The following is a 15,582-nucleotide window of genomic DNA, read 5'->3' on the forward strand; positions in this document are numbered from 1 at the left end:
GTTGGTTTACAAGAATTCTTAAGAGACAGCCACCTCGTGCCTTTTGCACTTTCTTTTTCCCCTTACTTCCTTTCTTATTCCTGGGATGGGGACATGATGGTTGGAGCTGGAGCTGCTATCTTGGGTTGTGAGGTAACTATAGATATGGAGGCCACTTTGATGAAAGAACAGGATGGAAGTAGCCTGGGTCCTTGATTCAATGCAAATTTACCCCTAGACTTTTATGAGGAAGAGAACTAGGCTTGCTGAAGCCACTGTTACTTTGGGGTTTTTGTCATGTGCAGCAGAACCTGAACATAAGTAACACCAAATCAATTAGGAAACTGATGCGCGAGTTGGACTGTCGATAGCGTACCAATGTTGAAATCAAAGCCGATTAGAGAGTGTGGCTGGGACCTGCAACCAAAGATGTGGGGTTCCACTGTGGGCTCAAGAGTAGGCCTTGAGCGGATATGTTGGGAAGTAGACCCGTTGCTTAGTGTGCACATGAAGCCCCCAGGGCTCTCGCTGGAACACACATTCTGATTCACCATGTCTGGGGTGGGACCTGAGCGTCTGCTTTTCTAGAAGCTGCCACATGCAGCTGCTGCTGGTCCAAGGGTCATGCTCTGGGCAGTGAGCATCCACTTCACACCCAGTGAAGTGACCCAGAGCCCTGACCCCGGTGCCCTTACTGCACGGAGTCTCAGGGAGGAGTTAGTAAACGGAGGCAGAGAGAAGGCAACGCTGACACATTCCTTCTCCAACCCTACTCACAGTGAAAACCTGGGGAGCCTGGGAGTGGGCTCCGGGTGTGACCTGGGATCAGGGAGGTTTAAAAGCTTCCCACGTGATCCCAAGGGGTAGCCAGGCTGAGGCTCCCGGCCTTGGAGCACCGGTGTTTCCGTGCAAGCTCTCATTTATGGGTAGAGGCAGGAACTCCAGGGGAAAAAAAAGGGTCCCTCCTTCGCTGGGAGCTGGGATCCGGTAAAGTGAGTGAGGCACTGGCCTTGGGCAGTAAGTATAGGACAGAGTTGGGGGTGGGGGTATGCCCCTAAACAGAGTCATCAAGATAAATAATGCAATGTTTTAAGAAACAAAGTTAACACAATGAATAAAACATTAAAATGTTAAACCTTCGGGCATGTGTGCTGTGTGGAGGCACACTGGAGCTTGAGGCAAAAGGAGAAGCCCCACCCCCTGACTCCTGGGGGCAAACGACCCAGCTAAGGAACACCCAAGGCAGGGCTGCTCCCCCAGTCTGAGCCACTCCCTCCCCGATCCTGGGGAAAGTGCTGGCAGGTCACTTTGCCCGCACATGGTTCTGAAGTGGGTCACAGCAGTCCTTTAAGTCACTTAGCCAAGACCGTGAGATTACGAGCAGGTGTTTGTCGAGCGCTAAGTGCCTCACAGCTGTACCCCATTTCATCCTCGCGTCCACCTTGCGCGCTACGCTCTACTGTCACCCTTAATTACAGGCGGGGAAACCACGCACAGAGTTTCCATCAGTAGCGAGTAAGCAGCTGGGCTGGGACCGGAACCCAGACAGCCTGGGGGTCAAGTCCACGCCCCCGACTCCGGGCTAGAACAGCGTGACCCAGGTCCCAACGCGGCCCTGACTCTCACTGCTGTCCAGGGCGGCCGCATGCCGTCCCTCGGCCCGGCCGCACCGAAACTCCCCCGGAATCAGCCCCACAACCCAACACAGCGTCCGCCACAGAAGGACCACGCGGGCACAACGCGAAGCCTCCGTCTTTATTACGCAAGTGTCAGCCCAGAGGTCGCGGCCGCCGCGCCGAGCCGGGACCCCGCGCCCGCGGCCTCAGCGGACGGTGTAGCGGCCCCACTTCTTCTCGGGGTCGTAGGGCTCCCAGCGGCTGGCGGGGAAGATGTGCTTGTTCTTCTCGTACCAGCTGCGCAGCACCACCTTGCCCGCGTGCGACTCGTCCTTCTCCCGGGTGGCGTCGCTGAGCAGCCGCACGTCGTCGTGCACGTCGAAGGCGAAGAGCGGCCCGCTCTTGCCGCGCGCCTGGGCCACGATCAGGTCGTAGAAGGTGTGGTAGTGCGGCAGGATCAGGTCCTCCTTGACGAACATGAGCTGCTCCACGCCGGCCGCGCGCAGCTCGCGGAAGTCACGGCGCAGCGCCTGCAGCGCCTTCTTGAGGAACTGCTGCACCGTGCCGCCCTTGTGGATGCGCGCCGCGCGCCGGTGCCCGCAGCCGTCCCAGTAGCTGAACGTCACCTCCACCTCCTCGCGCTTCACGCGCTCGCGCCGCGCCTCCCACTCGCGCCGCAGCTCCTCGCGCAGCCGCCGCTCCTCCTCCTCGCGCTCGCGGTCCGGCAGGAAGCTGGTGTCCACGGCCGGGTCCTTGCCCAGGTGCCTGCGGGGCCGGCCGGGCGCGGGCGGCCCGGCCTCCTGCTCCTCCTCGGCCGCCTCGCCGTCGCCGTCGCCGTCGCCGTCGCCGGGCGAGAAGGACAGGCCGCAGATCTGGCGCCGCTGCTCCCGCTTGCGCTCCTGCTCGCGCTGCGCCTGCAGCTGCCGGCGCCGCTGCTCCCGCCGCGCGCGCTGCGCCAGCTGCATCTCCCGCTCGCGCACCAGGGCCTCCTGCCGCGCCTTCATGTCGTTCAGGGTCACCAGCCCCACCGTGCTCGACTTCAGCTTGGCCTCCACCGCGTCGTAGTGAGCCGAGAACGTCTTGTCCACCTGCGACTTGGTGATGGTCTCCTCGGCGATCCGCTGCTTCAGCACCTCCATCTGCTCCTTCTGCTTCTCGCGCTTCTTGATCAGGTGCAGGGCCCGGCCGGCCTCGCGCATCGTGCCCTTGTACTGCGCCATCCCCGCCGCCAGCCACGCCCGTCCGCTGCCTCTGGACGCCCGGGAGGCTCTGGGGCCAACGCCTGGACTCTGCGGCAGGGAACAAAAGCACGGGAGTTACGGAGGGGCCAGAGGAACAGCTCTGACCGCAGTCGGGTCTAGGCGCGCGCGCTCTTACAGAACTTCCTGCGGCGGTGGAAGGTTCTGCAGCCGCTCTGATCGTCGCGCAGCCCTACGGGACTATTGAGCGCTTGCAATGTGGCCAACGTCATTCAGGGAGGCACTGGCTTTTTTCTTCCATTCATTTCAATTTCAATGGCCCCATGTGACTGTGGCTTCCGTACAGGCTGGTGCAAGGCAGGGTTTGGGGAGTTGCACACGGAGAGGGTCAGTCTACTGAGCAAACTCTTGCCTGGCCAGGCCCAGGCACCTGCCCATCGACCCCGTCAAGCACAGACATGCAACAGTCACAGCACGGAGAGATCCAGCCTGCACTGGACCTGGGCTGACCACAGGAAGACTGTGATGGAGAAAGCAACTCTCTCCTCCGTCAGGTACACCACCCCCCACCCCCACCCCCCAGGCACACACGCCAGTGAGGGGGGGGGGTCAGAGAGAAGCAACCTGCAGCGCCTCCCTAGAGGGTGTTAAGTCAGCTGAGTTCCCATCAGCCTGTTACGGGGGAGGCAGGACCGCGCTCAGTGCTGTCCCTACCCCTCCTTGAAGAGTCATTCTTGCAGGGAGTGTTTGCTGAGTCCACCCAGTGCCCAGTGCTAAAGTGTGAGGGCACAGCCCACTTGCGTGGGAGCCGTAGGAGGCAGAGGGCATCTGAACACAAACCTGCCTTCTTGGTGTTTTAGCCAAAGCAGAGGGAGGCCCCCTAATTCACTGCCCTCAGCCTGAGCGGACTGTCCTCCCTCGGGACCAGTCCCTCCTGCCTCAGGCCCCGCAGCGCTGTCATCCACTGGACCTCATCCCCATAAGCTCTGAACCACCATCTCATCCAGCCTTCCGCCCACCCCAGCTCTTCCACTGTGCCCCCTAAACACAGCTGCTCATCAGCAAACCGCAAACCCTCAGCCACCTCTGGGAGCCTTCCCGTTGTCTTTTTGCCCCCCTCAGCCTGCTGTTCCCCGGGAACCACTTCTCCTTGCAGCTCCCTAGAGGGGAGGTTGTTTTCCTCTGATGTGTCTCATCATCTCAAAGTCTGAAAGTGGGGTGGGGGTCCCTGCTCTTTCAAAACATTTCTTCTGTTTCTGTTAAAACTCCCAGCTCCCTTGAAGCTCACACAATCCAGGGATACTGTCCCCACCGTGGCTGTCATGTCGGAAATTCCCTGCTGTCCTCCTGGCTCTCCTGCCTTCCTCCTCCATCCCCTGCCTCCTTCCTCACTTCCGCACCCGGGTTCTCATCATGACCTGAAAGTGTCCATCTCCCAAATGTTAACTCTCTCCCCTTCTCTCTCCAGGCTCCCCGAGTCATTACCTTTAATAGACATAGTGTGAGACAGATTGCTTGGCCGTCTCCTTTTTCAATTAGATAATCCAACCAGCCACACTTTAATCCAATCAACTGTGGTGCCGCCATGTCTGCTGTCACCACCCTTTCTCCAGTTTAATCAGAACCCGAATATCAGTACAGTCCCCCAGCCTCATCATCCCTCTTCCCCAGCATCCATCCTCTTAACTCAGTCACAGTCCCACTGTACCCTAGCCAGCCTCCACAATTAACGAGGTTAGTCTCCAACTCTTTGAGACGGTTGGCAGGAAAAGCAAATAACAGAAGGAAGCAGATCTCTCTTAAAAGTCTGAAATCCTGATTTTAAGAATTCTCCATACGAGTTCCTAGGTGCTAACTGCTGCGGGGTGGGGTCGGGGGAAAGCCTTCACGTGTTCAGAGACGAGGAAGTACGAAATATACTGGCTGGAAAAAGCGCGGACAAACAGCCCGTGACTTCTGTATGTGTGTTCACCGGGGAAAAAGAAAAAAAACAGCAGAAGATGCCACAGACTTCAAAATCGATTCTGCACCATAAATATCTCTTGAGTTTTGTGAGATCTAAATTTTGTCTTTAGTTTTTTCAAAGTGATACATATACATGGTTTAAAAAGAAAAGTGTACTAAAAGGATTCTTTTAATAAAACAGCAGCACAGAGTCCCCAGTTCCATCACAGTCTTCCCTGGAGGCGACCACTTTCAGTCTCTACTGATGTTTCTTCTCACGTTTACTTTCTTTTTTTTTCTAGCTCTTATGTTGCTGTTTTGTGACTGATCAGTTTTAATTTATCGATTGACTTCTTCTGGTGGATGAAGATTTCATTTTCCCAGCAGTAGGTTCAGACGTCTGGCCAGCTCACGTGAAGAAGAGGCTGTCGTGGAGGTTGTTAGTATACAAGCCAGGTCAGAAAAATGCAAGGACCTCAGTTATATTCCAGTCTTATTGATAAGCGTCATGGCAAAAATCCCAGATAAAACACTGGCAGATTGACTCCAGCAGTTCCTGAACATACACACCTGAACGGGCGGAGCTAGGCTTCGTTCAACGATCACGCAGCACTAGAGCCTCTGCGTGCGTGGTTTACCGCGTTTCAGACATCGCAGTGCCTGCAGGTGGAACTCAGACATTCAGCGAGCTGGACCCAGAAGAGGACTTCCTTAATTTGATAAAAGGAGTTTGGGGGAGACCTGTGGCCAATGTCATATGTGGTAGGATACTTTTATGTCGTTTACATTTTTCTCACAAGTAGAATTCCGGGGAGTTTTCGCCTGTAACTAGGTGGCTGCGGGCCGGGCGGAGGAAACAGGTTCCCTGGACACGTGGCAGGTGAAGGGCAGGTAGGACAGGAGGCTCTGACCCTCTTTCTCTTTCTAAAGGTGGCACACCTTTTGTTTCTGATCGCAGAGCACCACTGGAAAGCCAGCTCTTGGAAGGATCGCCAGAGAAGTGAAGGGACAGGACAGAAAACGGGTGCACGAGACAGCAGCAAGGAGCTCACACTCGCAGAGAAATGTCAGAGAAAAAGAGAAAGTCAGATGTCTGCCTAGGAGAGAAAATATTCTAGACAGATGGGGACTGCCCTCCCCGCCTGCACGCCTACAGGGACGTAGGCGAGGAGAAGGTGGCGCCCAGCGGGGGCCCCGAGGTAGGGGTTCAGGTCAGCTCTGGGCCCCGTCAGCAGTGCCTCCTCTGGTTTTGATCTTTGTCCCCAGCGGAGATTATTAGTTTATCTAAACGCCACCTGCTCTTCCTGCTTTCCTGAAAGCCCACCGTTCAGATGGCGGCAAAGGGGCGACACTGGGGCTGATTGATTACCTCGGACTTTAATTTTCTCCCTCCTGGAAGCGACCGTGGTCCCGAACTCATCTGCAGGAGCAGGGCCTGCCATTTTGCTGGACCCATGGTCAGGGCCTGGTGACAGCTGGGACTGACCTGCTCGCGGCCAGTGCTGAGCACCCAGCACGGGGGTGACAGCAGGAACACCTGTCGCTGGGATTGCTTCTAGGATGGACTCCGTAGGGTTCATGGGGAGGGAGGTGACCCCAAGATACCAACTTCGTGGCCCTGGAGGTGGATGGGAGCGATTGCCCAGCTCACTCAGAAAATTAAATTCTGAGATAAGAAAATGTCCGAGATAAGAAATGTTGGCTTTAGGTGAGCAAGGATGGACCAGGCACTCTTGGGGACTCTTGATGGTGAGCAAATGGGAAAGGTGTGGCCACGACTCCCGTGTCAAACAGAGAAATCTCACTCACGGTGTGAATATGTACATCGGGTTGTGTATGGTGGGTGCCCCGACCACATCCCTACAACCAAGCCTCTGCCCGAACCAGCTCCTTCACTTTCAGGCACTTTCTGGAGAACTCCTTCACACTGGCCGGCGCTCCTGGACGTCTGCCCTGGGACTGCCCAGGGGGCCACTGCCCCAGGCACCTGGAGCTTTTGATAAAACCACTCATGCTCCAAGCCGGCTACCCGGGCGGCGGGTCTGCGTCTCCTGGGAAGCCAGGCTGGTCAGTCATCCGTGTGAGGCCATCACAGTCCTCCGGTCCTCACACACTATTTGTCTTTTTCTGTCTGACTTACTTAGCATAATGCTCTCAAAGTCTGTGTTGTCACACATAGCAGGATTTCCTTCTTTTTCATGGATAAATAACATTCTAGCATGTATATACACCACATCTTCCTTATCCGTTCACCAGTGGACACTTAGGTTGTTTCCACGTGTTGGCTACTGTGAATGACACTGCAGTGAGCGTCGGGGCGTGGAGAGCTTTTCAAGACAGTGATTTCCTTTCCTTCAGGTAAGTACCCAGAAGAGGAATCGCTGGATCGTATGGCAGTTCTATTTTTAATTTTTTGAGGAAACTTCATACTGTTTTGGATAGTGGCTGCACCAATTTACATTCCCACCAGCAGTTTACATAGGTTCCTTTTTCTCCACATCTTTACCAATACTTGTTATTTCTTGTCTTTTTTTTAAAAATAATAGGTGCGAGGTGATATCTCACCTGTCACGAATAGTGACACTTTTACTTCTTCCTTTCTGATTTGGATGCCTTTTATTTCTGTTTTTTTTTTTTCTTGCATGATTGCTCTGGCTAGGTGATCGTTTTTTAATTGCATTGTTTTCTCATCACTGAGTTTTGAGAGTTTTTAAATTGAGTTGTGCACAAGTCCTTTATCAGATATGCGATTTGTGATAGTGTCTACAGTATAGATTCTTTTTCTTTATTCTCTTAAATGTCTTTTGCAGAGCAAAAGTTTTAAATTTTGATGAAGTCCAATTTCTTATCTGTTCACTTATGGATTGTGCTTTTGATGGCTTTTTTAGGAGTTCTTCCCTTAGTCGGAGATCGTGAAGGCTGTCCAGGCATTGGTCTGTTTCATCTCAGTAGTCAGATTTTTGTGCATAGTTTTGTATGATTCTCTCATTTTCCTTTTACTGTCTGTAGAGTTCATAGTGTTTCCTTCCTTTCATTCCTTATACTGTGTCTTCTTTTTTCTTTATGTCTACCTAGAAGTTTACTGAATTTGATCTATTCGAGGAACCAACTTTTGATTTTTAAAAATTTCTCTGCTGTTTTCAATTTCACTGACTTCTGCTTTTCATTTTTTCCTTCCTTCTGTTTGCTTTATTTTTCTGATCTCTTTAGGTAGAACCTTACATTATTGATTTGAAACCTTTCTTCATTTCTAATATAAACATTTAAACATGTAAATATCTCTCTGTTAACTAGATCCCTCACACTTTTATATATTGTGTTCATATTTTCATGCAATTAAAGTATTTTCTAATTTCCCTTGAGATTTCTTTTTTGACCTATGGATTATTTATTTAGAAGTGTGTTTTTTAATTTATAAGTACTTGGAGATATCCAGTCATCTTTTTGTTACTGATCTCTGGTTTAAGTCCATTGTGGTCAGAGAACATACTTTGTATGATTTTTATTCTCTTGAATCTATAAAGATTGTTCCATACCCAGGTTATGGTCTGTGTTAGTAAATTTCCGTGTGCACTTGAAAAGAATGTATGTTCTGCTCTTACTAACTGGAGTGCTCTGAACGTGTCAGTTAGATCCACTGGTTCAGTTCTATATCTTGTTGATTTTCTATATATGTGTTTTATTAATTACTGAGAAAGAAGCAATGAAGCCTCCAATTATAATTACAGATTTTTCCATTTTCCTTTCTGTATTATACATTTTTGCTTCATGTATCTTGAAGCTCTGTTGTTATGTCTTATTGGTAGATTGACCTATTATCATAATGTCCCTCTTTATCCCTAGTGATCTTACTTTTTCAGTTACCCCAGTTTTCTTTTGATTAGTGGTTGTGTGGTGTATCTTTTCCATTCTTTTTACTTTTAACTTACCTGTATCAATATATTTAAAGTAGATTTCTTGTAGACAGCATATAGTAGCATCTTTTTCTTTTCTTTAACCACTGTGGCATCTCTGTCTTGTTCATGTGCTCAGAACCATTTATGTTTTTATTGATTGATATGTTGGGATTTATATCTGCTTTTTTATTATTTATTTTCTATTCACCCCCCTATTTTTATTCCTCTGCTTCCTCTTTACTGCCTGCTTTTGAATCACTTGATTAGTTTTTAGTATTCAATTTTAATTTATCTGTTGAGGTTTTTGCTATATCTTTTTGTGGATTTTTAGTGGTTGCTTTGGGGATTACAACATATATTCTTAATTTTTCAGTTTACTTGAATTAATATTTTACTACTTTGAGTAATGAAAAACCTTAGCACCATGAAAGTCCCTTTTCCTTCCCCTTATATTGTAGCTATTGTATGTGTTACACCTACATGCATTGAAACCCCGTCAGACAATGTTGGACTTTTTGCTTTCAACCATCGCACAGAAAGCACTCAAGAAAAGGAGTCACTTGCTTATTTTTGCACAGATATTTGCCATTTCCATTTCTCATCCTTTGTTCCTGAAGTTGCATGTTTCCCTCTTATATCATTTCCCTTCCATCTAAAGAACTTTCATCATTCTTGGTTTTAAGTGACCAATTTGTCTCCTAGACATAAAAAAAATCAGATTGTCTCTTCTCTTTATAATGTAAAATCTTTGGTGTCGACAAGATTTTTGTCCTTCAATGTTGGTGAATTTAGGGACTGACTACAGAAAATAAAGGAGTGGGCACCAAGCAGGATGCTTCCCGTGTCCTTGGCGTTTGTGCACGGCCTCTTTCCATGGATGCAGGCTCCTGCACATGCGCAGATGCTGGCTGTCAGTGGCGTCCATCCTCAGGATGCCAGGGTAGCTTCCCCTTGCCTCCCCTCGGGACATGCACAGGTGGCCATCTCGACACAAGGAAAGCCCCTTCTTACACACACGTTCACGGGATGTTGTGGTTTGTGATCCACTAACATGTAGCCATACTTTCTTTGTAGCCAAAATTAACTGGCTGGGATCTTTGCTGAGCCAGTGGAATCATCCATGATGGTCCCAGCGGTAGGAGTGAGTCTTGGGTGTTGACGATGCAGCTTGTCCTAGTTGGTAGGACTTAACATGGGTGCTTCAAAGGATGATAAGATTCCAGCAGTAGGTAAAATGTAAGCGTTGAAAGCTTCTTCATTTTCTGACCCTCTGAGACTCCCACCAGACCACCATCCATGGGGGCTGCGTCCAAGAGCTGATTGTTAATGGGTTTTGCACTGATGGAGTAATTCTTTGTACAAGGGTTGCCATGGCCACGGGCCAAGACTCCAATGGGCTCCACCAGATTAACTGGGTGAGGATATATGGCTTAAAATTACTGACAGGCTGTATGTCCTCTTGCTACTGGTGTGTGTTTTCATTTGCCCTGCTCCAGGGCCTGGCAATATTGTATACGGTCAATAAATCTTTGATGATTGAATGAAGAAATGTCACATTGTTTGATTATATGACACTGAAACACTACTGATACTAGAAACACGAGGCATTACAGTAAAGTGCTCAGTGTTACATCTTCATTTTCAATTCTCTATTTAGAGTGAAGGTGTAAATGATCGCTCTGTACAAACCCCCGAGTCTCTGAAACCCTGCAGCTGGAAGTTGGCAGCCAAGACGTAGTCTGGCAGAGTGGAAATCGTGCCACGTGGGGAGGGCTGGGCCCTCACTGCGGCTCCACAGTTTGTTACGGCCTCAGGGAAGCTGTATTATCTCTGCATTTCAGTTTCGTCGTCTGAAAAATTGCGAACTGGTTTATCTGATCCTTTGAGTTATGCAGTCAAGAGGACTTTCTCATAACTCATCCAAGTCGATCACGAGACACGGATTAGGGAGCCTAGAGCTGATTTGCTTACATAATTCCTCCTCGGTGCTGGCTGTCTGGAAATCCAAATTTCTCCAAGTGGGGTGGGGAGAGGCCAGCTCAGCCAAAGGCATTTGCTCACAGACCGTCTCAGGCTTTGGCTGGTCACAGCAGGGTGACGTGTTAGCAGGTTAGTCCAAAGGCAAATCCAAAGGGCTGGGAAGGGATTTGATTAAGTCCAGAAAATGACTGACTTGGTGGTGGAGGAGTTGGGGCAGCGTCGGGCCTTCACAGCCAGAGCCTAGCAAACGGATGCTTCTCAGACTTTCCAAGGACCCACTGCTAACACCTTTGCTCAGAGCTGACTCTAGGGCAGTGAGCATAGACATCAAATCCCACATGTTCACTGGGAGCTAATTGTGAAATTTTTCCATTCCTACTTTTCTAGATGAGGAATTTCTTTTACTTCCTTGGGAACCGCGCCCCCTCCCCACCGTGTCCTCTTCAAGCCTCCAGTCCCACCCCAGGCACCACTTTGAGATGGTGGCGTGTGTAGCCCTCACTCACCCCTCCTTGCCCCACCCCAGCCTTCCCAAACACAACAGTTGCTGTTGATGAAGTGCCACCACTTCATCGGCCTTCAGATGCCAAGGACAAGAGGAATGAATTCCACCCTCACGGTGGCCCTAGATTTCCCAACCCAGATTTCTCTCTGATTTCTGTCCATTTCTTTTTACAAAAATGTTTTCACACTACATGGATTTTGTAAAAACTTTACATAAGATGGCCTTTATGTAACCTAAACCTGAGAGATAATCATTAATAGTTGTAATTTACTTCCGGACTTCAAATGTACATATAAATATGTACTTTAATATAAATGGGATCATTTTTTACATTGTTTGATAACTTCAAATGATACAGCATTCTTTTTTCCATGCTAACACTTAAAGACCTATCAGATCCTTTTTAATGGCCCCAGTGTATTTCAGTATAAGAATGTATTGTAACATGTTTTACCAATTTTCTATTGCTTGACATTTAAGTTGTTGTGTTTTTTAACTCTACAATGATCATTCTTATACCTACATCTCTGTGAGAGAATTCTAACAGTGCCTAGCATTTAATATATATTAGTTATCACAATTATTAGTAATTCTTTTTAACCTGATAGCCCTTGACTTTTTTGATTGTAAGTTGAACATCTTATGTTCTTTAAATTTCATGTAAAATTTTTAACCTATTTTTCTATTGAGATTTCTTCTTACTGATTTATAAGAACTCTTTATATATTAAGAATACCAACACTTTTCCTGCTATATAAGCTCCAGACATTTCCCCCAGTTTCTTCTTTGAATTTTAACTTTGTTTATGATATTTTTTTTCTGGCCACATGGTAGTTTTTGAATTTTTATTTTTAGGTAGCCAAATCTGACAGGCTTTTCTTTTTGGTGTATGAGTTTCATGTATATTTAAAAATTCACTCGTTTTTGTAGGGTCATCTTATGAGTGTTTCTTTTTACATAGATAGTTAATCTAGCTGGAAGCTATTTCTGATTATACTATAAGGCAATGATTTAGATATTTTTTCCAAAAGAAGGTACAACATTAAAATGAAAATTTAGGAATATTTCTCAATGTGCTCCATGGTATTTTTGCTAACTAGTAGTAATAAAAATAATAAAAACAAATGTTTTATCGGGATTTGCAAGTTACAAAGCTTGTTGACCTGCTGCATCAGCTGGGAGTCTTCCTGTTCAGGTGAGAGAAGCCTGACTCAAACCGGCTTGAGTAAAGGAGTCAGTGACTCACTCACCTGAAACGACCAGAGGTCAGTGGCGCTTTGGATGTGGCGAGACTCGGGTCAGTAATCTCACCCTCCTGCCTGCTTCACCCCTAGGCTGACACTCCTTAAGGTCACAAGATGAGGTCTGGCAATTTCCAGGAGCCACCTGCTGTCTCATGTCCAGGGCAAAGAGAGATTGTTCTTTGGTTGCTCTCAGAAGAGTGAGGGAGATTCCTTCACAGACCCCATAACACGTTTCCTCTTGCTTTTTCTAGGCATGGCATCCAGGAAAATGATAAATGGTCTCTTTCAATTTGGTCAATCAGAACCTACCCTGGAGCAGGGGGCAGGGTGCGGCAGTGGTGGGATGTGTCGGGGAAAGTCACTAACCGTCCAAACAAAACTTGCAGTCGCATCCCCTAGAGGCCGGGAGCAGGAAAGCCCAGCATTCAGACCAGCAAACACCCACCACAGACACACTGCCTGCTGATACAGGTGGTCACTAACTTCCCTGTTTCATGAATGGGACACTGAAGATGAGGAGAGTGACGTGTTTGGCTTGATCACTTGCCTAGTAGGCGGCAAAGCTCAAATCTGGATCTTATGACTCTGAACTCTGCTCTTCCTAGTGCTCCGAACGGCCTCCCTGCCAGCTTAGAATCACCACTTGGTTGATGCTCCTGAGGAGGCAGAACATTATAAAAGGGTCCACCCTATGGGTGGTTTATCTGGGAACGTGGTCCCGGGGAGCAGGAGGGAGTGCAAGGATGAGACGGGAGACCGAGGAGGAAAGCCTATACGGTCAAGGCGGTGTCTCCGTGGAGGACTGTCTGACCCCTCGAGAGCTTCTGGAAGCTCTAGACGTGTCATCATCATAGCGAGGTGGGGAGAGAAGGGGTAGCGTTTACCCTGTAGCTCACGTCCCCGGTGGTCCACAGTTGCTCTGCGGGTGTCGACAACCCTGCATCTCTGAGCTGCCTAAGTGCCCAGTGGGTTGGGTGGTTGGACATCCCAGCCAGTCACCGCATCAGGAAGCCAAAGATGGGAGCAAGAAGAGGCGCTCAGAGGATGCTCCAGCATGAAGCTGGTTGAGCAGAGCTGCTCACTGCAGTGGCCAGAAGGAGATGGGGCCAGAGGGTTTTAGTGGGGCCTTAGGGGTCTTCAACACGTGATCCATTATAAGCTGATAATACAAAGCTTGAGTAAAGGAAGTGATATCCAACCCAGCCTAAACTCCTGTTTCCCCAGGTAACATCTGATAAGTTCATGCCTAGCTTATTGCAACCACGTCTTCCTGGTTTTTCCCCCATTCAGTAATCTTCCTAAGATACAACAGAAATTTCCATTTTGTCATTACTTTACCGAAAGGGTTCATTCGCCTGCACCGCTTGCAGGGTTGTGTACAGATTTCTTTGCTTGACGTTCAGTATTCTTCACAACCAGTGTTATAACAATTAACCATGGCTGTACTCCCTGTAACTGCCCCAGCTGGACTCAAGCCAGTTTAATCTCCTTACCGCTCGATACACAGGCCAAGACGATTCCTTCTCTGTGCCTTTGCTAATACTGTTCTCTCTAACTGACGGGGATGACATGCAAACATATACCAACTGCCAAGGCAGGCGCCGACCAATCAGCACGCGGGCGGAGCCAGCAGAACTGAAGGCAGGTGTGACTGACAGAAGGGGCTGCCAGTTGACTGAGCCCTGCTCTTGGCCTCCATTGTCCTTCACCTGCTGGGGCCCAGGTCTCCCTGCCTCCCCTGACGGTCTCCTGGATTGCTCTTGCTCAGGCTGGTCTTTCCTTCTTTGGGATTAATTACTGCCTTGTGTCCCGAGCATCTTTAAAGCTGTTCACAAGATGACATAACAGTCTAAAACACCTGCACTTTTTGGCAGCCGGCTACTGCCTCCTTGTGTGGGAACAATATCATGGTATTTTCCACAGGGAGAATAGACAGGTATGATTCAGTCTCTCGTGTAACCAGGTTAAGCAAAGATAGTTCTTGGTATTTTAGAAAAGTTTCAGCTTCAAAAAATTATGACTGATGACACAGATGTTTAGAATTTGTTACCATATGTGAGGAAACCCTCTGCTAAGCGTCCCTCACGGACGAGCTATACAAATTCTCAGGAGATCGCAGGGTTCCTGGGAATGTGCTCTTTGAATTGCCTTTAGATAAATTCCTGAAAGCCATTCCAACACCAGGCTGGCTGACAGTATTTTACCAGGAGGACAAGGCGGGGCACACGTGGCGACGGGGCCAGCGGAGGGGGCCTCCTGGTCCCTTGAGGAAAGGACACTGCCATCTGACCCCCACGGCCTCCTGGCCAGTGCACACCCCCTCCTCCTCGTTAGACAAGTGCTGGGGGAGTCAGAACTCAGCTGGCACAGCCTTTTTCAAGATAATCGGCATCCAAAGAAGATGCAGGGAAGTGTGGACAAGGCCGACCTGACCAACATCTTTAGGAAACAGTTAGCATCACCCGGTCAAAGTAGCCTCGCCGCCCAAGAGGACCCTCATGTGGAATCCAACCCAGGGATGAAGGGCGCGCTGGCTCTCCACGTGCAGCCCTGACAGTTGCAGAGGTGGCTGTGGAACTGGCCCCAACACAGACCAGAGCCTGGGACACACAGGCTCCCACGAGTTCCATGGCCATGTTGTCCACGTTGTACACGTGCTGAGCTGTGTGTGTCCCCCCTCGGCTGGCCGTGTGTCTCAGAAGACACAGATGTCAAATCTCATTACACCAAATACATTGTACTAAAATACACCTGGAACTTCTGAAATAAGTACATTCATTTTAAACCCTGAAATTCTCTGAAAGAATGCCATTTGCAGCAATGTGGAGGGACCTAGAGATTATCATACTAAGTGAAATAAGTTAGACAGAGAAAGACAAATATTAAATGGTATTTCTTATATGTGGAATAAAAAAAATACAAATGAACTTATTTATAAACCAAAAACAGACTTAGGGACATAGAAAACAAACCATGGTTACCAAAGGGGAAGAGGTGGAGGAGGATTAATTAGGCGTTTGGAATGAACAGATACCCACTACTGTATATAAAATAAATGAACAACAGGGACCTACTGTATGGCACAGGGAACTGTATTCAATTTCTTATAATAATCTATAGTGGAAAAGAATATGAAAAAGAATATATATTGTGCATATAACTGAATCACTTTGCTGTACCTCTGAAATTAACACAACATTGTAAATCAACTATACTTCA

The 15,582-nt window shown here is 48.6% G+C and overlaps 1 protein-coding gene across 2 annotated transcripts; it reads right to left on the bottom strand.

Moving 5' to 3' along the window:
- Positions 1-1,715: 1,715 nt before the first annotated feature.
- FAM50B (family with sequence similarity 50 member B) lies at positions 1,716-13,876 on the bottom strand. Of its 2 annotated transcripts, none has more exons than XM_072945752.1 (2): positions 13,857-13,876; positions 1,716-2,884 (listed from the first exon to the last, which is right to left on the bottom strand). In XM_072945752.1, exon 2 carries the CDS (start codon positions 2,813-2,815, stop codon positions 1,802-1,804), a length of 1,014 nt encoding a protein of 337 aa, XP_072801853.1. In that variant the 5' UTR covers positions 2,816-2,884; positions 13,857-13,876; the 3' UTR covers positions 1,716-1,801. The 2 variants fall into 2 exon arrangements, with proteins under 2 accessions (XP_072801853.1, XP_072801852.1); XM_072945751.1 differs by lacking the exon at positions 13,857-13,876 and adding an exon at positions 13,702-13,849.
- Positions 13,877-15,582: the final 1,706 nt, after the last annotated feature.

This window comes from Vicugna pacos, chromosome 20 (assembly GCF_048564905.1).
Source record: "Vicugna pacos chromosome 20, VicPac4, whole genome shotgun sequence".
Classification (NCBI taxonomy): domain Eukaryota; kingdom Metazoa; phylum Chordata; class Mammalia; order Artiodactyla; family Camelidae; genus Vicugna; species Vicugna pacos.

What these genes read in the sequence shown, in the direction of transcription:
- FAM50B (XM_072945752.1), bottom strand. Translation starts at nt 2,815, where the DNA reads ATGGCGCAGTACAAGGGCACGATGCGCGAGGCCGGCCGGGCCCTGCAC.